Source organism: Amaranthus tricolor, chromosome 13, assembly GCF_026212465.1.
Source record: "Amaranthus tricolor cultivar Red isolate AtriRed21 chromosome 13, ASM2621246v1, whole genome shotgun sequence".
Classification (NCBI taxonomy): Eukaryota; Viridiplantae; Streptophyta; class Magnoliopsida; order Caryophyllales; family Amaranthaceae; genus Amaranthus; species Amaranthus tricolor.
This window is the reverse complement of record NC_080059.1, coordinates 15239146-15266134: the sequence shown is the minus strand read 5'-3', so window position 1 is coordinate 15266134 and position 26989 is coordinate 15239146. Positions and strand designations below refer to the sequence as shown.

The 26989-nt window shown below is 31.4% G+C and overlaps 1 protein-coding gene and 1 pseudogene across 1 annotated transcript; one reads left to right on the top strand and one right to left on the bottom strand.

The window, feature by feature from the left end:
- Positions 1 to 6638: 6638 nt before the first annotated feature.
- On the bottom strand, positions 6639 to 13382 carry LOC130798853 (peroxidase 56-like; annotated as a pseudogene).
- An 11179-nt stretch (positions 13383 to 24561) lies between these two features.
- On the top strand, positions 24562 to 26653 carry LOC130798617 (peroxidase 27-like). Its single transcript, XM_057661675.1, has 4 exons — positions 24562 to 24838; positions 25508 to 25699; positions 25794 to 25959; positions 26041 to 26653. The coding sequence occupies exons 1-4, from the start codon at positions 24632 to 24634 to the stop codon at positions 26454 to 26456; spliced, it is 981 nt and encodes a 326-aa protein (XP_057517658.1). The 5' UTR covers positions 24562 to 24631; the 3' UTR covers positions 26457 to 26653.
- Positions 26654 to 26989: the final 336 nt, after the last annotated feature.

Below are 26989 nucleotides of genomic sequence, written 5' to 3'. Positions count from 1 at the left end.
GTATTTCTCTAGTAAGTGAGAAGAGCTTCTTGATATAGCAAAATGAAACAACACTAAATTTGTAAACCAATATTATTTTTAATATTCTTTTAATAATGAAAGAAAATAATATCTTTATATAGCAAAATAATTTTTCAAGATTATTTACCAACTGTATAATAATTATATCTTTATAATTATACTAACATGCAAATTCATGCCATTGTTACTTATCTACTTCATATTCCTACTTGCTTAAAAAATTAGTTTTATTTAATTAAAATAAATTTTTTAAAAAATAATTATACGAATGATAATATTTTTTCAAGATCTTTAAAACGAGATCAAATTTGTAATATTTTTTACTCTATTTAAAAAAATTTCAAAAATCATTCAATTATTCAAAAAAAATTAAGCTTTATTATAAAAAATAAATTATATTAATTATTAAAAACATTAAAGTAAATTTATTCATGAACAACCAATCGACAAGGATAAAGTGACAAGGATAATTTCACCTATAAATAAATTTATTAAAAAATAATTATAAGATCTCGCTTGATTATGTTTCAACTAAAAGAGGTCAAAGAGTGAGTTGTTGTCTGTTGAACAATCAAATGACAAGGATAAAGTGACATAATATGAAAACAGAGATAAAATGACATAAATTTGCATCTCACTTCATAATTTCACTAACATGCAATTTTAAACTACTTGCCTACTTTCTATTTGCTTAAAAAAAGTAGGTTTTATTTACTAAATAGATAATTTCACCTAAAAATATTTATATTAAATAAAAATTATAAAAATGGTCTTTTTTTCAAAATCTTTAGAATGAGACCAACTTTTAAATTTTTTGACTCATTTTAAAAAGATTGAAAAAATCTTTCAATTATTCAAATAAAAAAATAATTAAGCTTTTTTCATAATACATTGTAATCATTTTAACTTTTGTTTTTAAAATTATGAATTGATTGTAATCGTTTAATTGTTGTAACAAACTTAATTTATTCATAATACATTTTGTTTTACCATTTATTATTTTTATAATTTAATTGAAAAGAACATATATATATATATATATATATACATATATATATATATATATATATATATATATATATATATATATATATATATATATATATTATTGTAACAAATTAAGAACCTTCTTTATAATCTTTAAAGTAAGTAATCATTAAAATAAATATTATACAATATAAAATTAAATTAAGTTTTTTTTTTCAATCTCTGTGCATAGCACAGGAAGCTGTCTAGTTAACTATTATATATGTCTAAAAAATGTGTCTCACTGCTCAATTTTTTTAACGTTTTTTATTGCGTCTAAAAACGTCTAAAGGCTCCATGTTTTGTTGTATTGATAATAATAATAATAATAATAATAATAATAAGTTGTAAAAGGTGAGTCTCTCCTTCATGCTGATGAAATAGAAGGGCGGATTGTCCCTTCCTCCTATGTGTTTGTATAGTCTTGTTTGGTGCAATGAAAATTTTCATTCTTCCAAAAAAAAAGTTATATTGAAGTATAAGTCATTTCGCAATACATATAAAAGCAATACAACAAGAATCACGAGTCCTTGATGCTAGAGGTCAAGTGTTCAAGCCCCAACTTTGACAATTTGATGTGTGGGGTAATCAGATCCGAATTTGGGTTTCAAATTTGGGTTTGGAATATGGGTTTGATCGGTTAGATATAATATTTTTGTATGAGATAATTATTTATTTTAAAAAAATAGCTGGCGACAACCTGGCTACGGGAGAGACCATCGCCCCTCAAAATCCGTAAATGGCGATGAACGTTGACATCGCCAGCTTTCCTGTTTTTTGGGCGATGCGTTGGCGCCTGTTTTTCTTTTTGCGTCTTGACTAGTGTCAGCCCCTTTTCCTGTCGCCGGCCATTGCCCAATCCATTTTTTCCATTCTAGCTATCAAAAGGCTAGGGCAGGTGCCTTTACCCTTTGCCCATTTATTTGTAGTGATAGCAGTTTATTAATTTTTTAAAACATAGCTAATTATCTAATAACGATATATATTTTCGTGTTATGCCTAGCTTTATTAATTTCAATGATTAAAAGAATTCACTAACATAGTATAAACCTTGTGTCTTTGTAAGTTTGTTATTTATTGCCTGGTAATTTTCTTATAATTATAATTATGTAGTTAAGTGGATACCAAATGAGTTTGTGGCGGGAGATTAAGTACTATTAAGGGTTTCGTTGATGAAATGAATATAGGACCTTGTGCATTGAATAAGAAGCTTGGAAATTTGCTTATATAAATGCATTATTAAATGAGTTGGGTAAGGTTCATGATTTGTTTTATATTTTACAGTAAAAATGACATGTTTTTTAACACTTCTCACATATACAATAACCTGAATCCTTAGATCTTGATTAGGGGCGAAGCTCGGATTTCGAGTTAGGGGACCAAATTGTCGATATACTAACAAATTATTTATTATATAAAAACTACTTAAACTATAAAAATTCTAAAATCATATAAAAAAACTGTATTTAATAAATAGACTTAAAGCTTTCCTATAATTACCCTTTTTAAAAATAAACTAAGTGTTTTTGTCTCCATACATTTGCCTTCTAATTTAAAAAAAACACTATTAAAATTAAGATTGCAAATATATAAGCATACATACGAAAAAAAAATGAATGTGAAATTATGAAAGATAAATAGTAGTGACATTATAGTATTGATTAAATTTATTAGTCTACAAAAAAATAATAGGTCAAATTTGGGTTTGATACATTAATCTTAAGTTACAAATATTTTATCCCAACCATTGATTTATAGTAATTTTTGTTATAATTATGCACTCTTTAAATTATACTCCCTCCGAACCAATTTAGTTGTCCCATTTCTTTATTCGGCAAAGTCTTTTTAGTTGTCCAATTTCTATTTTTGTCAATCTTTTTTTACCTAAATATCCTTAGTTCACACAAGTAATTACGAATATACCCCCATATACCTTACTTACCCAACTACCCTTTACTACTTGCCCTTTAGTACTTGCCCTTTTTAATGGACTTCACACCATCCTTAATAACCGTGCCCAAGCAAATGAGACATCTAAATTGGTTCGGAGGGAGTATAATTTATTATTAAGGGGGGTCGAATCAAAAATTACAAAGGATTGTATTTTCGGCAAGGGTGCCGGGCCTCCGCCGGCCTCCGGTGTGGCTTCGCCCATGATCTTGATGAGAACTTGTTTTATAAGGAGAAACTGTTGGAAATGTTCAATAATCAAGTGAATATTTTGTAAGTCGTTTAACGTAATTAAGTCAGTATTCAACGAGACGTTAATATAGTTTACATTGAGTAACGTTTATGTTTTAAGAGAGACCGATAAACCTCACTGAACCATTATTTGATAATGGTACGAGCTTAATGTCGGTAAATCTATTAGGTCACACTGTATCAACGTGTGAGATCATTTTGTGTGTTTGGACCTATATAAGTTTAGGTTCATGTGACTAATCTAGTAAGACTAAATATTAGTCATAATGCTGAATTTAATATAATGGGTATATTAATTTGTTGATTTAATCGAGTAACTCCCATAAACATTATTAGTTATAATATTGTGCTTTATAACATTGACCGACTATCAAGAGGAAAAGGTGGAGTTTAATTGACCTAATAAATTGTTTTCATTGCTCTTAATTAGGCATTTTCTTAGTGGGTATTATAACCAAGATATAACGATTGAGGTTTCTATTAATTTGCTATGAAAATGTGATGGTGAAAAATAGTTTTTGCTCACATACCGTTCGATATATATAAAAAGAAATTACATGTTTTTAGATGGTAAAATAGCAAAAGTGAGATTGTAATACAAGAGTCGTATACATACAAAATTAGTTTAATAATTATTCTTAAATATCATACTAGTATACGAGGTCTCGAAAAACGTTGTTTCGTGGATATATTTTGCTAGTGAATTCATGTTACAAAGGTATAATTTCTCATCCTGATATTTATTTGTTTCATCTCATGTTAATAATTAGGCTTTGGAAAAATTTTTAGTTTTTCGCATGTTAAAAATTAAGAGTACTAAAATCTAACAGAAATATATTGAGATCTGATCTTAAATACCATGGTGCGTAGTACAACTAAAAAAGACATTAAAATAGTGAAGATCCAATGGTCTAATAATAATAACATGAGACAACTTTGGAGACCTAAGAGTTTATATGTGAGAAATACCAAGACTTATTTAACAAGATTAGTTAATAAGTTACGAGATCACTCTTTTTTAGGGGTACGAAATGCGATAAATTTTTTTAAGTGTTTTTTCACTATAATATTAACATTATTATATATTTTACATGCTTTTACATGACTGTCTAAGTAAAATTATGTGATTATATATATTTGAATGGGAGATGTGTGACTAAATTAATAGATTTAGTTTCTTTTGTTATTTAATATTGGCAATGCAATTACAATACTTGAGTTTAAGCGGCAATTATGCCATATTTGAAAAGTTTTCATATAAATAGGGTGTGATTTGAGACATTCTTGAGTTGTTAAAGCTGCAAAAATGTTGTTATTAAGAGTCTTCATTATTATAGCGGGACAAAAGTTTTTTTTAAATGGTAATTTGTAGCACCTCGTCATTTTTATAACGATATTATTTATTTATATTAATGATGTTTTAGAGTTTTATAAATTTAATACTCCCTCCTATTCAGCCTAAATGTCCCATTTGACTTTTCATACTTGCCGAGGCAACATTTTAACCTTTAATATCTTAAATTATTCTTAATTAAAAATTATAAAAAGTGGATATTAATAATTCTTGTATTGACACGAATCAAACAAGATCTCACATGACTATGTTTTAACTTATAGATTAAGAGTAAAATACAAATTAAGTGTAATAAGTGAATAGTGCCAAAAATCAAATGGGACATTTAGGCTGGATAGGAGGTAGTAATAAATTTGAATTAGATTAAAACCAACTATTTACTTACATTATTATATGAAGTGAATATTTATATTTATAATTACTAAATAATGATATTCGAAGTACACTTATATGTATTTATAGCTAGTATCAGGATATGCAAGCATAACAAAAGTTGTGTATTTTTGTTTTGGTGTTGTAAGTAGATTTACATTTTTATACGGTTTTGAAGCCTCAGGGTATTAAAATGAAAAAAAAAAAATGTAAAGTTGAATGCAATACAAATTAAAATATTCCTCATCTTTTTACGTGAAACACAATTGAAACAAGGAAAGAAAAGACAAAGAGAAATATTAATTTGGCATATGCGATTTCAAAGAGAAAATGGGATTTTGGCCTACTAAAAGTTAAAGTCTTTATTTATTTAATGGAAATGAAAAAAAAAATATGATTAAAAAATGAGAAAGTCCTCAAGAAATAAATGAGAAAGACCAACAAGCAACGCCAGCGGTAATGCCATCATCTTTCCCTCATTTCTCTCCCACTGTGAACAGAGGTATCCGGAAACTCCTTGTCACTTTCATTCGCTCCTACACGACAGCCGTAGCAAGCCCGTCTTTTCCACCTCACGAACAACCACCGCAATCTTGTGAGCAATTTCTTCCTAAATTTAATTCATGGTTCTTTTTGATATTTCATTTTTCTTAATCCAAGTTAGAATTGTTAAATTTTATTATGATACATGGATTTTTATTATGAGTCTAAGTTAGATTTGTCATTTTCGGTGTATGAGAATAAGTAACATAGGATTCCGAACTTAATAAAAGTATCTTGATTCTCATTAATAAGTAAGGCATAACTTAAATGATTATAACATAAATAAATTAAAACTAAGACCGAACTCAATTGACCCGCTACAATTAAAACAAATAATACACAAATAAAATAATTTTTCATCATAATTTAAAGCAAATTAAAATTATAGCGGAATCAAACATACTCTTTCCTCTGACTTACACTCAAATCAAACATAATTTAAAGCAAATTAGCCATTAACTGTTGGTAAAATAAAAAAAGGGAATACACATATGATTATGAACACACACAAAAAGAGAATTCCTACAATAATTTCCTTGATAATTTAAATTTGATCATTTCCTTGATAATTTAAACTTGATAATTTAAAGCAATGGCGGCTCACTGGCGGGCGGCTATAGACTGTCAGCAGCTGACAATATCGGGTATGGGGCAGTAGGAGCTGGGACGGCTGCAGGCAGGTGTTGTGGCGACTAGCAAAACAGAGTGGTCGGGGGAGGAAGATAAATAATAGAAGGACAAGGAAGCTAAATAGTTAATAATTTCCTTCCTTTAATAGCCATTAATTGTAATTGTTCTCATACATTATTACTAAATTTATAATTAAAAATTACCAAATGTAAGTGTTGTGGCCTAGTGGTATTAAAGTGGGTTTAATTAACTATATTTGGCAATAGGTTATGGCTTCGAGACCGAGACCTAAGTATAACTTTCTTAAAATGTAAATTTTTGTGAGAGACGGTCTCTTTGAGAAATCATCTCTAAATGGACCAACCCATTATATATTTTTAAAATATTGTAAATAACCATTAAAAATAATTTAAGTAGACATTTCAGATATTGTAAGTAAGCATTAAGAATATGATAAGTAGCCATGAAAGATAATGTAAATAAGCATTAAAAATACGGTACGTGAGCTCTAAGTTTTAATGGGATGGACTTGAGAGACGTCTCTCAAAAAAACGGTCTCTCCAAAGACTAATTGTTCTTAAAAATATATATTTTTTTAATGGGGTTGCATATGCAACCCCACCGCTTGAATTGGGTCAATGTATTAGAATTAGGGTTTGATTTGAAGATGATTTATAAGTTCTTGCCGTTCACTGCTGATTGTTGTTGTGTTATAGGAGTTGTTACTGTTGTTATCAGTGTCAATTAGTATTCTTGTCACCGCCATTGCCAATGAGTAACTATTAGTTAATTAATTTCTTAAAATATTATTTTAAGATTCTTACAAATGTGGCGGCATGAACAATTATTAATAAACATATATAATTATCTAATTTCAATGATAAAAAAAATTCACTAACAAAATATAAACCTTTTGTCTTTGTAAGTTTACTAATAACAATGTTGTTTGTATGCCCAGTTAATAAATCATTGTTCACAATTTGAGAGGGACGAAAGCACGATTACCAGTAAGAACTCCAAGTTTAATCATCTTAGACATAGACACACTAAAATCTTGAGCAAAAGTTGATCTCTTAGTTTTAATTTGTTGGTAGATGTAGCTCTTAGTCTCAAGATTAGTCAAAAGAGCAGCATCAGAATGGAATAACCCTTTATTTTGGCTTACCATAACGTAGTAATTTTCATCAAAAACTCTTGGTGTAATCATATCCAATGGAACAACTGATTGGGTGTCATATGGATTTGGCGTGCATTTAGTCTTTAAGAATGCAGCATAACTAGGAGACAATTAAGGGTCTGTGTCGCCTCGTCCCGAGAAGTTGTATAGTCGGCTCTGAAAGACGAAGCAATGACCTTGTCCAATGGTGTGAGAACCTACAAGACTGTAATGAAAATTTTATCATCGTTGACTTTCAAATATAATAAGAATGTGGCAGTGAAATTGAAATTGACCTAATAAGACTACCAAATCCTTTGTAGTTAGACCCAATGATACAAAATTTTGTTTAAGACTTGAGAAGTTGAAAAAGGAGATGGTAAAAGAGTATCTTCATTTCAAGCCAATGAGATTTTTCCATCCTTTCTATCAAGAGGAACTTCCCAAAAAGGTCCATTTATCTATAACATGTAATTAAATAACGATTGTTCATTAATAACTCATGTTCATTAAGAAGACATATTCACATACCATCACGCATGATGAAGACTCAATTCTCTTAAGTGATGATAATTCAAAACACATATTAAATTAGACAATAAATTAAGTAATTATATTTAGTTGTTTAAGTAACTCCAAAATCATACTCCCTCCTATTCAGGTGAGATGTCCCATTTGACTTTTCACGGATTTTAAGAAAAGTCAAAATGGGACCCTAAGAGAGGAGAGAGAGTAGTATTATGGGTTTTTAATTGTAAAGATTAAGGAATTAATGATTCCCACCAAATTAAAAGCTGATTTTTTTTGGCACCAAAAGTTTGAAATTTTTTTGCGCCACAATTACATCGATAATTTAATTAAGTCCTAAATTACATAATTAAGTCCTAAATTGCGCCACAATTACGTTTACAATAATTTTTGCAAATTACATAAGTTTGTCAAGAGTACTAAAAATTAAAAACATCAATTACGGTATCTCCGAGAGCCTTCTCAATTCTTCAACAGCTTCGGTGTAGTTGCAGTCGTTACTGATCATGTGAGTGCGAATTTTTTTGCGATCATTGACTTCAGATTTTCCAAATTACCCAAAAAATGCATTAATAATTTCTTAAATAGCCTCCAATTTATAAACAACCAATTCATGAAAATATCATCACAGTACCCACATAATTTTGAAACCCAAAATGAAAATGTCCAAAAAGAAGGAATTGAATACATATTCAGAAACTGCCGCCAACAATTCATGAAAATTCCCAAAGCACACAGCCAAAATTTGAGAAAACAGAAAGTGTGGCGCCAAAAATAAAATTTGCAACAAGAAGATAAAATCAATCATAACTTTACAAAACAGAAAGCATAAATAGACAATGACAAAGCTCATTTATTACACAATCAACTAAAACAATGGCTCCTACAAAACAATTAACTACACAACAAAGAGAGAGCATAATGCAGAAGCTACTGTCTGCATTAAATAAGAAGGGCAAACCAGCGCTAGGCACAATCAACGCACTTGCGATTGAGTTTGAGGTTTGTAGGAAAACAATTACACGATTGTGGAATGATGTCAAGAAGCAGATGACAACCAATACCACAATCATTAACCTCAACAGCAAGAGATGGGGGAAAGAAGCAGCAAACAAAATAAAGTTTGATGAAGAAAAATTTAAGGCAATCAAATATGAACTCAAGGGTACACAGCATTCAGTAGCAAAGCAAATGGAAGTGTCACAATCAACGGTGTGTAGGTGGAAGAGGAACAAAGTAATAAGAAGGCACACAAACGCAATCAAACCAGCTTTGAATGAAAACAACAAGTTACACAGGTTAAGCTTTGCATTATCTAAATGTGAATACAATGAACAAAATGATCAATTCAAGTTTAAGCCATTTACTAACGTTGTTCACATAGATGAAAAACATTTCTATCTAACCCGAGAGACACAAAGTTATTATCTAGCTCCGGGTGAAGTAGAACCACATAGAGAATGTCAATCAAAAAGGTTCATACCAAAAATAATGTTTATGTGTGCTGTAACAAAGCCTATATTTACAACTGAAGGTGATGTTTTTTTTGATGGAAAGATAGGCATTTGGCCATTTATTACACAGGAGCCAGCAAAAAGAAGCTCAAAGAACAGGAAAAGGGGGGAGATGGAAACTAAGCCAATACAGTCAATCACAAAAGAGCACATTAGAGAAATGCTTATCAATAATGTGCTGCCAACCATTAGGGCAAAATGGCCTGCTGAATTATCCAAGCGTATTTACATTCAACAAGACAATGCCAAACCTCATATAGCACACAATGACAGAGGGTTTTTAGAAGAGGCAATGAAAGATGGATTTAATATACAATTAGTCCAACAACCTCCAAATTCCCCTGACATGAACGTGCTAGATTTAGGTTTTTTTAGATCAATTCAAGCTTTGCAATATCAAAAATCAGCTTACAATGTTAAAGAGTTGCTTAAGGCTGTGAATAATGCATTTCAAAATCTGAGTCCACAATGTTTAAGGTTTGTATTCATAACTTTACAAGCTTGTATGATAGAGGTCATGAAAAAACAGGGGGGGTTTGACTATCACATTCCTCACATGAACAAAACAAAGGCAGCAAGGGAAGGGACTTTACCAGATTACCTCACTATTGACAAACAATTGGTTGTGGATTCACTTCAATATTTATTCACAAAGCTAAGTAATGAAAAAATGAATCAGCTTGTGGAAGTCATTGGGTATGCAGGGGGATATGAAGAAGGGGATTTGAATGTAGAAATGTCAGTAGTAACCAACAACCAAAGTCATCAAATGTCAACAGTTGCAACAGCAACCTTCATGTAAGCAAAAGAACAGCAACCAACAACAATTTTTGGGACACAGAAGAAAGCAACAACAGCACAGAAGCAACAACAGCACTGAAGCACAGAATCAAACACAAGCATAACCAGCACAGCTTCATTAATCAAATGTAAATTCCTTTTCAATTTGGACATATTTTTGGGAACTTTAACATGGGATGTTTCAGAAGCAAACAACAAACATTGTATGTTGTTTTCAATGAAACATTTTTATTCAAATATACATTAGTGAAAAAAATTGGTTGTTTTAGAACTCTCAGGTAAATTTCTTTTTTTTTTTTGAAATCATTGAGTATAAAATCGAACATCTTTGTGCAGTAAACGTTGCAAAACAATCCAAACCCCCTTTGTTCGATTTTTTGGTGGCTAAAACTGCTCTCACTTTGAGATCACAGAGCAATGAAATTAAATGCATAAAAAACGTTTAACTTAAAAATCATCATCAGTCAAAATGAACATGCACCAACACAAACAGAAACTCACTTGAGAAAGGACCAAGCTTATCAAGCCAATCTTCTTCTTCACAATCAGTATTCGAAAAAACAGCATCAATGGAAGAATATTCACGATCAGGATACATATCAGGCTCAGGTGTGTAAATGGGTTCACCTTTAGAGTCAAGTTCTCTTCCCCACTTAGGATCAGTCTCAACAGAAGTTGAGTCATCATTGTAATCATAAGACTCTTCCTCAAACGATTTCAGTCCAGATCTAGGGTTTCCATCATCGAACCCCTTAAAGTCTATCTTAGAAGGCGATTTGTAAGGAGATTTGGGGATTCTCAGAAGTAAAGAAGTATGCGACTTAGGGTTTTTCATGGGTGAGTCGATTTTCGAGTTAGGATTCTTCAGGGGGGATTTTAATGGCGAACTGGAGTTTGCCATGATTTAGGGTTTTCACAGAAGAACAAGAAACACGATAAGGAAGAAGGTGAAGCTTTCAATGGAAGATTAAGAGAAACGACAGAATATCAAATGGGGAATGGGTAGGGTTTTCAGAGAAGAACAAGAAGCACGCTAAGGAAGAAGGTGAAGGTTTCAATGGAGGAGTAAGAGAAACGGCAGAATATAAAATGGGGAATGGGTAGGGTTTTAGGATTATAAAGGGAGGAGGTGTAAATGGGTGGGATTAATTAAGATTTAATTATGTTGATTAATTATAAGGGAGGGAAAATTAGTAAGGGTAATAAAGGGTATAATTGAAAATAGGATAAAGTACTAAGGGTATTATAGTCAAAAATCCATGCCAAAAATAGAAATGGGACATTTAAGCTGACTTGACCATAAAAGGAAATGGGACAGTTCAGCTGAATAGGAGGGAGTATTAAATATTAATTGATTAATTGAAAAAATTATTAAGTCCGAAATATATTTAATTGAGATTAAATTAAATGACTTAAGATAATTTAGATAAAGTTATATTTAAATTTTGAATTTTAATTTAAGTTTTTGGATAAGATTATATTTGAATTATATAGTATGTTCAAGACGTTGAAATACTTGAATTATATTTGAGTTTAAAATTAAACGTGTGCTCAAGATATTTAAATGTTTGTTTAAATTACACGTTTGTGCTTAAATTCAGGATATATAAATTGTTTGTAATTTAAAGTTTATCACATGGTTTATATTTGAATTTAAATTAGTTGTTTTGAAATTAAGCTATACTAATTCTAGGCTTTCTTATAAATAAGATGACAATTTAAATTGACACTAAAAATTGAAAAAGACAATTTAAATTGATGCTAAAAATAGGAATTAAATTTGAATAAAGTTTTACACGTATTATCTGGTTTTGCTGAAGTTTTCAGTATCTTGTATGAGTTCTAACGTGGCAGCACAACAATGGTTGTCAATAACAAAATATAGCACACAATGATGTAATTATACGAGGTGTCGGTGCAACGTTAGTTTGAATTTAAGTTCAAGATCTTGAAGACTGGGCAGACTAACCAGATCAACGAAATCAACGGATGAAGCTTTCTTGCTCTACAAGGATATGTTGAGGCGTGACATATATGAGGCGTGACATATATAAATATAAGGCTTCATTTAAGTATTAAGATTGCAACACTTCTCACAATTTTCTCTCTTGTTGAATTAAGATCTAAACGTTCATAAAGTGTAGTAATTCTTAGTTCATCTAACTTTTACATTTGTAATAAGATTTAATGTTAAAAGGAATTAGAACTTTCATTGATTAATATGCCTAACCTTGGAATACTTTTTAAAGTGTTTAACTTGTAATCTCTATTGTGAGATTGAGATTTGTGATTTTATTAAGGGAACTTGTAAGACATTCTATGAGTGATCTTCTAAGTTGTCTTAAAGTTCATTAATAAAAGGCATTGAATCCTACGGGTTGGAAGAGAACCCATAGGTGGGGAGTAGGTTGTTTAGAACCGAACCTCGTTAACATATCGCTTGTTATTGGTTTAAGTTCATTTTCGCACATACATTATAGATTTATTAATCAACCTAAAACTGATCTAGAAAATAGTTTTCAAAGGTCACCTAAGCTCTTGAGCTAACCTTCCAGACAAAAATTTTAAACGGACATACTCTCTATTCACCCCCTTTTCTAGAGAGTATTCGAACTCCTATCAACTTTCACATGAAATGGGTTTTACCGTTCGGATTCCATCTCGAGAAGATAAAGCTAATATATTAGCACACGAAACAACAGCAGGACATTGTTTTTTTAAAGCGGACTTGATTGCATTAACAACTTCGTATCCTCTAAGTGTCACGTTGGGAGGGGCCGTCTTCTCTGTTTGGTTGTTGGACTCTGTGATTTTTAACATTTTAAATTTTGAGTTAGTCGGAAATGTGTCCTAAATATGATATAGGAATATATTACAATCAATTTGCTGTTTTTTTCAATATTATTTCCAAATTATGAAAACTATATGAGAAAACTTTAAATAATATAGGTAGTTAAACTTCTTGAGGAAAACTTGGCTACATAAGCACTTTAGTAGTGCAATATCATCGAATAAAATATTGGGTTAGTAAATAATGACGAAAGTAATATATAGTATAGTAGAGGTAATAAACACATACCCTAACAAAACAGTCATGAATGACCATTCTAAGTAAACCAGGAGCAAAACCGGGAATATCCGAAACATACTACTCAGTAATTCTTTTTACAACGTCTTCGACTCCAGGGCACGAGTACTTAAAATAATCTAAGGACAATTCTTCTGTATTTTCCATGGTAGTTTGTGAGTTTGTGAGTTGAATGCTTGTAGTTTTATACTCAAACAGTATAATTTTTTTAATATTGTCATAGTCTGAGAGATAATGAGTGAATAATTAGTTAATTTTCAATTGAAGGAATGATAGTCAAAGATTATTGAATGAAGTGAGTTTGACATTAGCAATGATTAATGGTTGATTGTTTATCCAGTTTTGGTATCACTTTTTTGAATGAAAATGTGAACACTACAAAAAAGCAACTTTCCGACCACTCAAAATAGTCGGAAATCAGTCGGTATAGAGTTATACCGACTGAATTCCGACTATTTTTGGGTATTCGATTCAGAATGGTCAGAAATTCACTTTAGTAGGAAAATAATCGGAATTTCCGACTAACCATTGTTAGTTGGAAAATTAGTCGAAAATTCTGACTGGTAAGTTAATTAGAAAATAGTAAGAAATTTTCAACTAATTTCCTACTATTAAAGAGTCAAAAATTAGTCGAAAAACACTATTTCAGAATTTATCCCAAAATGACAAGAAAAAAGTTTTGTAAAAATTTCCGACCAGTTTTCCGACCACTGGGTTGGTCGGAAAAAAAGGGATGAAATGGATATGCCACATCATACCCACGTGGCGCAAACATGGCAACCACCACCTCCTTTATACACAATATATGTCTCATGGCCACGCACGAAAGCAAGGATGAAAAATCCAAAGGAAAGCAGGTAAATACTTCTAACTCATTTTCCGCCCATCCATCCAAATTAAGTAGAAATAAATTAATAGAGTTGCTTATGGAGACACAAGTTAAACTAGAAAAATGTAAAGATAAGTGTCTCCAATTGGAAAGGGAACTTAAGGTAAGTAAAGACCATATTTCCTACATAAACACCTTTAAATCCAATGTTCAAAATAGATTTTTCAGTTTGTTGGACCAAAATACAATTTTAAAGGAAATATGGAAAGAGTTAAAAAGAAAAATATTATTCTTAATGTTGAGTTAACGCAATACAAATTATTAGGCTTGAATAAGGGATTAAATGATGCATCTATTAAAGATTTGTGTACTGATTTTCAAAATTTGAAAATAAATCTAGAATCCAACCGAACCAACAATGATAAGAAAGAGCATGAATTAAATTCAAGAGAAAAAGGGAAAATTAAAATTACTCCCAAATGGATTCAAGACGCCAAAAGTAAAAATTCAAAAGGCCTAGATTACTTTAAGAATAACAAGAAGAAAAAGGTCTATGTTGATCTCCCAAGTGACAGGATCTGTTCCTTTTGCGGAAAAACTGGCCATCTGAAAGACCAGTGTACCAAAAGGGAACAACACACTGTCTCCAACCGAAACTATGTCGATAACATTTGGATTAAGAAAGTTGATTCATGTAAAATCGACAAGGTCCAAGTGAGGGGAAACAACTCATGGTATTTCGACAGTGGGTGTTCCAAGCACATGATAGGTGATAAATCAAAATTTCTCTCACTGGAAACCTATGATGGGGGAACTGTAACCTTCGATGACAACATAAAGGGTGAATTCATCACCAAAAGAAAAGTTGGAAGGTCAAGTTCCCATGCAATCGATAATGTATTTTTAGTCGAGAATTTAAAACATAACTTACTTAGCATTTATCAATTTTGCGACAAAGGTAACTCTGTAAACTTTACTTTTGAAAAGTGCATTATTTTTAGAAGTGACACAGGAGACACTGTTCTCGAAGGAATCCGAAAAGGGTAACACTTATGTTGTGGACCTCGACACTGTTCCTAAATCGAGTCTAACGTGTCTCAGTGTTGTAGTAGACGACCCACTCATTTGGCATAAATGTCTAGGTCATGTAAGCTTTTCTTTGATTAATACTTTAAGATCAAAAGACCTAGTAAGAGGATTGCCGTTTATAAAATTCCTAAAGGATGAAATTTCTGATCCTTGTGCCAAAGGAAAACAAGTAAAGTCGTCCTTTAAACCAAAGAATGAAGTGACCACCTCTAAACCGCTTGAATTAATACATATGGATCTGTGTGGACCTATGAAAATACAAAGCGGTAGTGGCAAAAGGTATGTGTTTGTTATAGTTGAGATTATAGTAGATTTACATGGACTTTATTTTTAGTAAGTAAAGATGAAGCTTTTAATGAGTTTGTCTCTTTCGTTAACAAAGTACAAAAATCTACTAATAATCAACTTATTCACATAAGGTCAGATCATGGTAAAGTATTCGAAAATTCAAGCTTTATGATTTACTGCAATGAACATGGAATAAGTCATAATTTTTCAGCACCTAGAACACCACAACAAAATGGTGTGGTGAAAAGAAAAAATAGAACATTAGAAGAAATGGCTAGAACCATGTTAATTGCTAGTGGTCTACCTATAAATTTTTAAGCCGAGGCTGTTAGTACTGCATGCTACATCTTAAATCGAGTATTGATAAGACCAATCACTTCTAAGACACCTTATGAATTGTTTAAAGGTGTAAAACCAAATATTTTCTATTTTCGTGTGTTTGGATGCAAATGCTTTGTTCATGTAAATGGAAAAAGAAATATAGGAAAGTTTGATGAAAGGAGTGATGAACCATTATTTCTTGGCTATTCATCTAATAGTAAAGCCTACAGAGTTTACAACAAAAGAACAATGTGCGTAGAAGAATCCGTTCACATTATTTTTGATGAAACTAACTTTGTGACAAGTGAATAGGATATAAAAGATTTTAAAATAGGTCTTGCAAATTTGGAAGATGATGAAGATGGATTGAAAGTGCAAGATCAAGGAACAACAAGAGAACAGCGTATTCAAGAAGATGCAGAAAGGTCTGATCAAGATCAGGAACTGCCAGTACATTAGGACCAGCAGACTGTTCCCAATTTAGCTGTTCCCATAAATGAGCAAGTTGATCCAGTAGAAACTGAACAAAATAACAATCAAGCGAATGACCTAGAGCATACTACTGTTACCACAAGAGAATTTGTGCCTAAACCTTGGAGATATCAAAAATGTCATCCTTTTGATTTGATAGTCAGTGATTTGAATAAGGGAACACAAACCAGACCCCAAATGAGAAACTTTTGTGCACACTTTGCGTTCCTATCATCACTTGAACCCAAAAATCACGAAGAAGCTCTAAAAGATTCCGTATGGATCGTGACCATGTAAGATGAATTGAATGAATTTGAAAGAAATAAAGTATGGCATCTAGAACCCAAACCAAAACACAAAAAGGTGATTGGATTAAAATGGGTATTTCGAAACAAATTAGATGAGCATGGAATTATTGTAAGAAACAAAGCAATGCTCGTGGTTAAGGGGTACAATCAACAAGAAGGAATTGATTATACCGAGACATTTGCTCCGGTAGCGAGGTTAGAGGCTATTAGAATTTTAATTTCTTTTGCTGCATTTATGAACTTTAAATTATATAAAATGGATGTGAAATGTGCTTTCTTGATGAAAAAGTTTTTGTTGAACAACCCCTAGGCTTTGAAAATACCTCTTGTCTTGATCATGTCTACAAGCTTGATAAAGCTCTCTATGGCTTAAAACAAGCTCCTAAGCAATGGTATGAAAGACTATCAAAAGTACTTGATTGAAAATAACTTTGTTAGAGGTAAAATCGACAAAACCTTATTCCTTAAGAATAGAGGTTCTGATATTTTAGTTGTTCAAATATATGTTGATGATATTATTTTTGGAGCTACTAATGAATTGTTGTGTAAAGAATTTGTTAACCTAATGAGCACTGAATTTGAAATGAGTATGATGGGAGAACTAAATTTCTTACTTGGTTTGCAAATTAAACTAACAACGAATGGAATCTTTATTCACCAACAAAAATATATAAAAGAACTTCTCAAGAAATATGGCTTGAATAATGCTAAAACTAACCATGCACCTATGGCTACTAATGTTAGATTAGATGAAGACTCAAATGGAACAAATATTGATCAAACTATATATCGAGGCATGATTGGTTCTTTATTATATCTAACTGTTAGTAGACCCGATATTGCTTTTAGTGTTGGTTTATGCGCTAGATTTCAATCTAATCCTAAAGAATCACATCTCACAGCAGTAAAACGAATTTTTAGATACTTGAAGGGAACAGATGACTTGTCCCTATTTTACCCTAAAAGTGATGTTTATGACTTGAAAAGTTTTAGTGATGCAGATTATGTAGTAGATCTTGTAAATTGAAAAAGTACTTCAGGTATGGTACAATTTCTTGGCTCATGTTTAGTATCGTGGTGTTCCAAGAAACAAAACACCATTGCACTATCCATCGCTGAAGCAGAATATGTAGTAGCAACAGCTTGTTGTTCCCAAATGCTTTGAATAAAACAGCAGCTAAGAGATTTGGGTATTAAGTTTGAAAGTGTTCCTATTTATTGTGATAATACTAGTGTCATCTGAATATCTAAAGATCCAGTGCATCATTCAAGAGTAAAACATATCCACATCATTTTCTTAAGGACAATGTTGAGAATAAAATTATAATCGTCAAGCATGTAAATACTAACGAGCAAATAGCTGATATCATGACAAAACCACTTCCAAGGGAACAACACGAAAAAATGAGATTAGAACTTGGCATGATTAAGCTACACTGAAGTATGTGACAAGCATGATCTTCAAAGGCAAATTGAGAATTGAAAGAGTCATATCATCCACATAAATCTCGATTGAAAAATCAATTATTGAAAGGATCACGTATGCAATTATTTAAAAGTATATGCTGTGAGTGCTCTCATGTTTGCATGTTTAAATTGATCAGACAAAAGAAGTATAAATTTTCTATTTATTTTATACTTATATAAAATATTTCACATTTTCAAATTTTATATTTTTCTATTCCAGGAATTTCTTTTAATAGATGGTTTACGCAAACTATTTAAAAAGTGGGAGGCGGATCATCGTAATGCTTCGAAATCCGTTATTAACTAACGATTCCATGAACCTACCCTCTCAAATATATTATGTACACATGCAAAAAAAATTAATGTGTAATGAAAACCATTGTGGAACCGTCACCTTATATTCAGTATAAACACCCCCTCACGTCACAAACCCCTTACTTCATCACTCCAACTTTACCAACAAGCAAACCGCAAGTCTCTCACACTCAATCACGCTTCATCTTCTTCAACCCAGAAACTTTAATGGCTGAATACTGTTGTAACCCCATTTACCCTAATCTAATGCGAGAATTTATACAAAATTTTTCGATTGACAATGGTGTTTGTTCAAGTATGGTTAAGGAGATAAAGATTGAGTTTAATAGTTTAATGTTAGGTGAGTGGTTTGGAGTGTCTGCTACTGGATTTGATACTTACCATGTTGGGTCTAAGATTGTTTTTTCGGGTATAAATGAGAAGACCGTGCTGAAATTTTTAGGAGTTCATGAAAAGAAAGGAAAGATTAGCCACAATATTCTGTCCCCATTACACAAATTACTGTATAAAATAGCTCGTAGATTTATTTTACCTCGCAATTCTAAGCGTAGTGAAGTAAACCTACGTGATGCTACTTTAATTTATTGTATGGCTAATCACATAAAAATAAACTTTCCTGGTTTGATGATTTCACATTTGTCGGACTGTATTGTGAAAAAGTATATGGTGGGGTATGGAGGTTTGTTGACCTGGATATTTAGAAAGTTTGGTGTTCCTCTTGAGGGTCTGCATTTTCCTATGGGTCCTAATAATAAAATTGGTGCAAAGTGTTTGAAAAATTTGCACTTGAAATTAAATGATAATGGGATCTTGGAAAATGCTACTGAACAGGTTAATGCTAATTCTGACAAAGAAGAGGAAACACAGAAAGCTGAGGAGGAAAAGAAGGAATAAGAGGAGGAGGTATTTGAAAAAGAGGATCAGGAGACTGTTCCCTCTGCCACTGAGAAGGTAGAAGGATGTTCCACAAGGATACAGGGGGAAGTACCTAGTAAGGGGGAAGCTGTGAGAGAAGGTGGAGATGTGGAGGAGGATAATGAGGAAAATGATGCCAGTGATGAGGAGGTCTCAATGCCGGATCAGAAGCAGCCTAGGGCAACACCACGAAAAAGTAGAAGGCTGGCTTCTAAAGGGAAAAGTCCAGTTGTGATTATAGATGATGACTCTGCCTCACACAACACTACCAATAATAAACCTCCCTCACCAAGGCCAACCACACCGTCAACCATCAATTTCCATCACCACCACCATCACCCATACCATCTTCACCACCACCAGTTACTACTCAAACTTCACCTAACCATGGCTTTGATCACACCACTATTCCCACAGCTTCTTTATTCTCTATTCTATTAAAGCTTAACGATTTGCAGTCTCGTTTCTTTGCATTTCAGGATGAGATTCGTGTCTCTTTGGCCCCACTTACTGATCAAATGACCCAGATGGAAGCCCGTCTTGGTGCTAAACTTGATACGATAGAGGTGCAGACCGAATACATTGAAGAAGAAGAGACTACATAATGATCCTTCCTCCTACCGCTTTTTAATATCTTAATTGTTGCAACCATCTGTTTCTCAACTATTCAAACAATATGTTTCTAATTTCTTTTCTTGTACCAGCTGGGGTACACACTTTGTAATTTGTTATTTTGATGAACTTCTTATTTTCTTTTATGCTGATCACAGTCTATGACAATTTAACATTGCTTATCTTGCTTGCATCTCTTAGTATTTACTTTTGATTGTTGCATCTTGATTCTCTCTTTGACTATACCTATATGATTAGTGTTGTGGTTTGATTATCCTACTTCTTTTTTTGATTGATGTCAAAAGGGGGAATATTGGGCACAAACTTAAAGGATGCTTGAGTATGCTTGGTTTATATCAATATCTGTTGTACATTAGGATTGTGGATATGCTTTGAATGCTATGGTCTGATGAAATATGCTTTGATGAATATCATATATGCTCTGATGTTTGTGATGAATATCTGATTGTTATATGTATGTTCTGAATAAATTAAGCTCTGATTAGTAAGGAATTAGTTAAGCTGATTATTGAAACTGATTATTGAAACTCTGATTTATTTTTAACTCTGATCATTCAAGTCAGTAAGTTAGTTAATCTATTAGTTGCTATTAGATGTTTGCTCTGATATTACTCTGTATTATCATTTTGATTACTTATGCGCTGATTTTTATTATTATCTAAATGCTTTGATACTCAGTAATATGATAAAAATCTGATTATGCTTAGACTAAGAATCTTTGTAAGCTATGTTATTTTAGATTTATTTAAAGCCTCAAGCGATAAACTACTTCCAATGCTTTGATTATGCTTAGGTTATTTTAAATAAATTCTAACTGTTAGAGTAATTTGTTTTTAATATATGCTTGGTAAATCATATTGTAACGAGTTGATTTACTAAGTTATGTAGAGTAGCTTTAATCTCTGGCATGCTCTATAATATTGGTTTTACTCTATTTTTATTTAAGTTTGTTTAAAAGTTTGTCATCATCAAAAAGGGGGAATTTGTTGGACCTCTTAGGTTTTGATGATGACTACACTTTATATAAACGAATGTAATTTTAGAAATTGTTTGCAGGTCAATATCCGGTCGTGATTAAGATCGTTGATGGTACCTACGACTTGGTCTAAGAACATGTACTCGTCAAAGGAATCCAAAGAAGTTAGAAGAGGTATATTGCTTAGGAAGTCAAATGTAGACATGAGGTCTACTGTCCCCAAGTTTGATGATCTAACACTGTTGGAATTTAGAGACTGTATACTATTGCCAGATTGAAGTCAGAATAATACATCCGCTGAAATTCTGATTATAATTATATTTTCTATTTTTAGTTGATGTATTAATTAAAATTAATTTGTTGCATTAACTAATTATTAAAGTTAATTGGAAAAATATTTTCTAAAAATACTTAACGTATGGTTTTCTAAAACTCTTTTTATAAGCCTTTATTTTAGGGTCTATATTTAGTGAATAACCAAATTGACTAAATATAGGAAAAGGGTACAACAACTGATTTTAAGGGATCCTTAGTTATTATTTGAATAACCGTCCCTAATATTAGTAAATAGGTAACCGTTCCTATTATTAGCTAAGTGTAACCTTGCCTAAGATTAGTAAAAGGTACAACAGCTGAAAATAGGAAAAAGGGAACTGTGTAACCAGCCTGCCTATTTTTAGTAAAAAGGGAAACAATAACCGACTTGCCTATAGTTAGTAAAAGGAAACGATAGCTAATATTAAGGAAATCGTGACTTTGATTTAATCAAATGTACACCTATTTTTCCTTGGGATTAAGGTAATAACCGTAGGATTGACCTTACTAATTGAGATCCATTTTATTCTCCTTATTATTTGGGATAAGGGAATAGTGGGTAGTTACCTACTTATTATTAGGGAAATTGATCCTATAAATAGAGGCTTTCGGCTGTTCCTCATTGTATGCCTTCGTATGTGCTTTTGATTTCATACGTGATTTTTGGAAAATCAACAAGAAATATTTTGTTCTAAAAATTTCCAATCAACTTACAATATTTTCTTGTGCAACTCATTGATTTTATTTTTAGAGAATTTTATTCTTGTGTAAGGCTTTTTGAGAGAGTAATTGTAACTAGACTTGGGTGTGTCTAGGGGAGGATTAGATAGCTTTTAGTGAAGCTAAGAGAGTTGCTTTGAGTGAAGCAATTGAAAGGAGAAGTTGGCCTAGTTGATGCGCTTCGAGTGAAGCAAGATGTTTAATGTAATTGTAACGAGTTGCCTTAAACATAGTGAAGAGTTTATAAATCCCGTGGGATCGTAGTTTTTCCTTCTATTTAGGCCTGAAAGGTTTTCACGTAAAAATCTTGTTGTCTCTTTCATTATTTCGCTCTAAGTTTAAGTTTTATTTCTTTAATCTAATTCCGCAAAAATAGGGCAAAAACGCTTAAACTTGTAACAACAACAATTCACCCCCCTCTTGTTGCTGTTCCCATCTCTAACTCAGTCTACAAATACAAAATAAAAAACTTATAATGGAAAATTTTAATGTTATAGCATAAAAAAGTTAGAGGTACACAATAAACCCTAAAAAGAAAGCAAAAAACTCTAAACGGGTTAAGTGGGTCAAAATCAAGTCGACCTGATCATTTGCAAGTCGGGTCATGGTTTTGATTTTCGATCCAATTAACTAAACAGGTCAGGTTTGGGTCAAAGTATTTTTGACTTGTTTATGTATGACCCAAACCCGAATTCGACCCGACCTTATCTTTTTGACAAGCCTACTATGCAATCCACGAATCCACTAGATCCACCAAGGCTACCTCCCATATCATCGCTCCTACCATGACGAGCACACGACCCACAAAAATTAAAAAATAAGTACAAAACTCTACCAAAAGACCCATGAAAAATCGAAAAGAACAACTATGAAATTGAAAAACAAAAGACAAAACCAACCATGAAATGAACATAAAACAACAATGTAAGTTAAAATTTTGAAAGCCATGAAAGTAAACATGAAATTTCAAAAAAAAAAAAAAACTCTTATGAAAATCAACATAATCAGACAAAAATAACTATATAGCTGCAATGAAACATCATATGAACAATGAAAAATCAACCATGAAATTTGACAACAAAAAAAAAATAGTTGTAGTATGAGACTATGAGATTACATGTGGAAAGGGAAGAAACCATTGGAAAATCGTCGAAAAGCCACTAAATTCAGTGGTGAGACATAGAAGGAGAAGAAAATTTTAATAAGTAAAGAGAAGTTGGAGAAAAAGATAAAAAGGTTTGAAGAATGAAATGAGAACGAAGCTAAAGTCCAAATTTAAAATTTGAATAATAGTTTACTGACAAAAGTTTTGTCGCGTAATAAATCGCTAAAAAATACTAGTTTGATTTTGAAAAAAGGAAATGATTTAATTACGATGTTTTTGTCGCTAAACCTATTACTAGTTCTCTCTCTTTATTTTAGTAACAATTTAAGTAACAATTTTGAAAATGGGCAGGATATTTGTCTCTAGAACCACAAATATAAATGTGTCTAGGTCTTCAATCCGATCTAGATGAAACTAATCCAAACATGGCAGTCGGTCCCGAAATATCCGTAATCTAGTATCTAGGTTTACAAATTGTTTTGTGCTCCTATTTGCATTGCATGAATAAACACATTTTTTTTATTGATATTGAATTGGTATTATACGTTGAGTGTGAATTACTATACAAAAGATAAATTATCATTATTATGTTTTTTTATAGATATTTAAATCGTCTAGTCGTATACTTTTATAATTTAAAATTTTTTATAATTTTTAAATGCGAATAGTTTAATATAAATTGTATAAAAATAAAATATAGAAAGTATAGTGATATGGAGTAAGTTATGCAAGTTTATACAATTTGTGTGTGGGACATATATAATGCTTGTCTTTATAATTAATATACTAAATGCATCGTTCATAATAGCAAATATCGCTACAAAAGGGTTAAATCGACAAATGTTTGATTAAAAATTTAATATATATATTTTTTTTCATAATTTTTAAGCAACATTCATATAAATCAAAATATAATTTTCATTGATATTTTTTAGCAAATATATAAATAATATAATGAACAAATCATTTTTGTTTATTGATAAAAAGTACATAGTGATGGTTGAATTAAGAAATTTCGTATAGTCATACAGGTAGTTAATCTAATTTACTAATCTCTTCATCCCTTAAAATTGTTCTCGCAAGGAATATTCACGGAAAAGTGTGGACTATATATAATTTAATACTCCCTTAATTCTTTAAAATTGTTCTCACAAGGAATAAATATATTAATTTATTAAATAATAATTTGAAAAATGAAAGTGATTATAACAAATTATAACAAAAAATAAATGAAATAAGATGACAAATGATTGTAACAAATTGAAGGAATGGAAAGTGAGTACATTCAAGTATGAGTTTCTTACATATACCATTTGCATTGACATTGAAGGAGTATATGGAATTTCCGCACAAATAAGAATGATTCAACAATAAACCATAAAGCGTTGACTTTCTACTTATAGTAAAATTCATTGTCATTACCATCTAGCAAGCCCACATGAGTTGACTATCATCCCTTCAAAACTAATTATTGATTCATAATCTATCAGACTTTGCCAATTTAAAATAATACTTACATTGTTTGAAGAACTTTTCATGCGGACTATTCCCATACTTCAACTATAAAAGCACAAACATTCTACTCACAAATTACAACACTTCATTACATTACATTTCTACTCACAAATTACAATAACTTTTACAATGACAACTAAGATATTTCAAAAGTTGTTCTCCTTCTTTTTGTTGCTTGCCATGGTGAACGCTCAAGAATTGTCTTTAGATTATTACAAGTACTCGTGCCCTGGTGTCGAGGACATTGCTAAAAGGATTACTGAGCAATATATTTCGAATATTCCCGGCTTTGCTCCCGGTTTGCTTAGAATGGTCTTTCATGACTGTTTTGTTAGGGTATGTATGTTTATTATTATTATTATTATTATTATTATTATTATTATTATTATTATTCCCTCTACTATATAATACTTTCTTCATTATTTACTAAGATAATATTTTACTTCTAATATTACTTAAATCACACTAAGTGTCTTTCATTTATGCTCCTATAGCCGAGGTAAATGATTAAACACACGTATAAATATGATTGCTTCTAAACTTTTCTTTTTTAGTTTGCCATATTTTGCTTTTTGATAAAACCCTCGTTTATAAAGATGAAATACATTGGTGCGTATATGAGTATATGACCATAAAATCTGGAGTAATAAATCCGGATTATGAATTTGAATGTGGCATTGAATTTCGTATTTTAAAAATTAATTTAAGAGATTTAGTCTGATATAATTATATAATAATAACAATAATATAGCTTGATCAAATTGAAGGCTTCATCTAAAAGTTAAAGGATACTATAAATTGAGATTTGTAATTAATACATGTGTAAGTACCTATGTTATTTTAAGTGTTCTCCAGTAGTTTTCATAATTTAGAGACAACATTAAAAGCAAGAAGAAAACAACAAATTTACTATATAATATAATATATTCTTATATCACTTTTAGGTTTATGTACTTTAACACATTTCTGACATACTCTAAATTTACAATGGTTTAATTTTTTTAGGGGTGTGATGGTTCTGTATTAATAGATCCAACGGAGTCCAACAACCGAACGGAGAAGACTGCTCTTCCCAACGTGACACTCAGGGGGTACGAAGTCGTTAATGCTATTAAATCTGCTCTAGAAAAACAATGTCCTGGTGTTGTTTCTTGTGCTGATATATTAGCTTTATCTTCTCGAGATGCCATCCGAACGGTATAAAGCATTTCATGCATGATGGTATGTGAATATGTCGTCTTAATCAACATGCGTTATTAATGAACAATCGTTATTTAATTACATGTTACAGATAAATGGACCTTTTTGGGAAGTTCCTCTTGGTAGAAAGGATGGAAAAATCTCATTGGCTTCAGATGCAGATACTCTTTTACCATCTCCATTTTTCAACTTCTCAAGTCTTAAACAAAACTTTGCATCATTGGGTCTAACTACAAAGGATTTGGTAGTCTTATTAGGTAAATTTCAATTTCAATAATGCGACATTCATATTATATTTGAAAGTCAACAATGATAAAATTTTCATTACGGTCGTGTAGGTTCGCACACCATTGGACAAGGTCACTGCTTCGTCTTTCAGAGCCGACTATACAACTTCTCGGGACGAGGAGACACAGACCCTTCATTATCTCCTAGTTATGCTGCATTCTTAAAGACTAAATGCACGCCAAATCCAAATGACACCCAATCAGTTGTTCCATTGGATAGGATTACACCAAGAGTTTTTGATGAAAATTACTACGTTATGGTAAGCCAAAATAAAGGGCTATTCCATTCTGATGCAGCCCTTTTGACTAATCGTGCGACTAAGAGCTATATCTACCAACAAATTAAAACTAAGAGATCAACTTTTGCTCAAGATTTTAGTGTGTCTATGTCTAAGATGATCAAACTTGGGGTTCTTACTGGTTATCAAGGTGAAGTTAGGAAGACATGTGGTGCTGTCAATACATAAACTATGATCGTGCTTTCGTCCCTCTCAAATTGTGAACAATGATTTATTACCTAGGCAAACAAACAACATTGTATTAGCAAACTTACAAAGACATAAAGTATATATTTTGTTATTGAATTTTTTTAATCATTGAAATTGAAATTAATAAACTTGAATATATTTCTCCTTATTAGATATTCAAATATATATGTCTAGTAATTGTTCATGCCGCCTTTGTAAAAACTTGAAAAAAATATTTTAAAAAATTAATTAACTGTTAGTTATTGATTGGCAATGGCAGTGACAAGTATATACTAATCGACATTTACTACAACTATAACAACTCTTATAACACAACAACAATTAGCAAAGAATTGGCAAGAACATACAAATCATCTCCAAATAATCTAACCCTAATTCTTATACATCCAAAATAATAAATCTAACTTAGACTCATATAAAAAATCCATGTATTATAGTTAAATTTAAAAAATATAACTTGAATTAAGAAAAAAAGAGTATCTAAAAGAACATGAGTTGAATTTGGGAAGAAA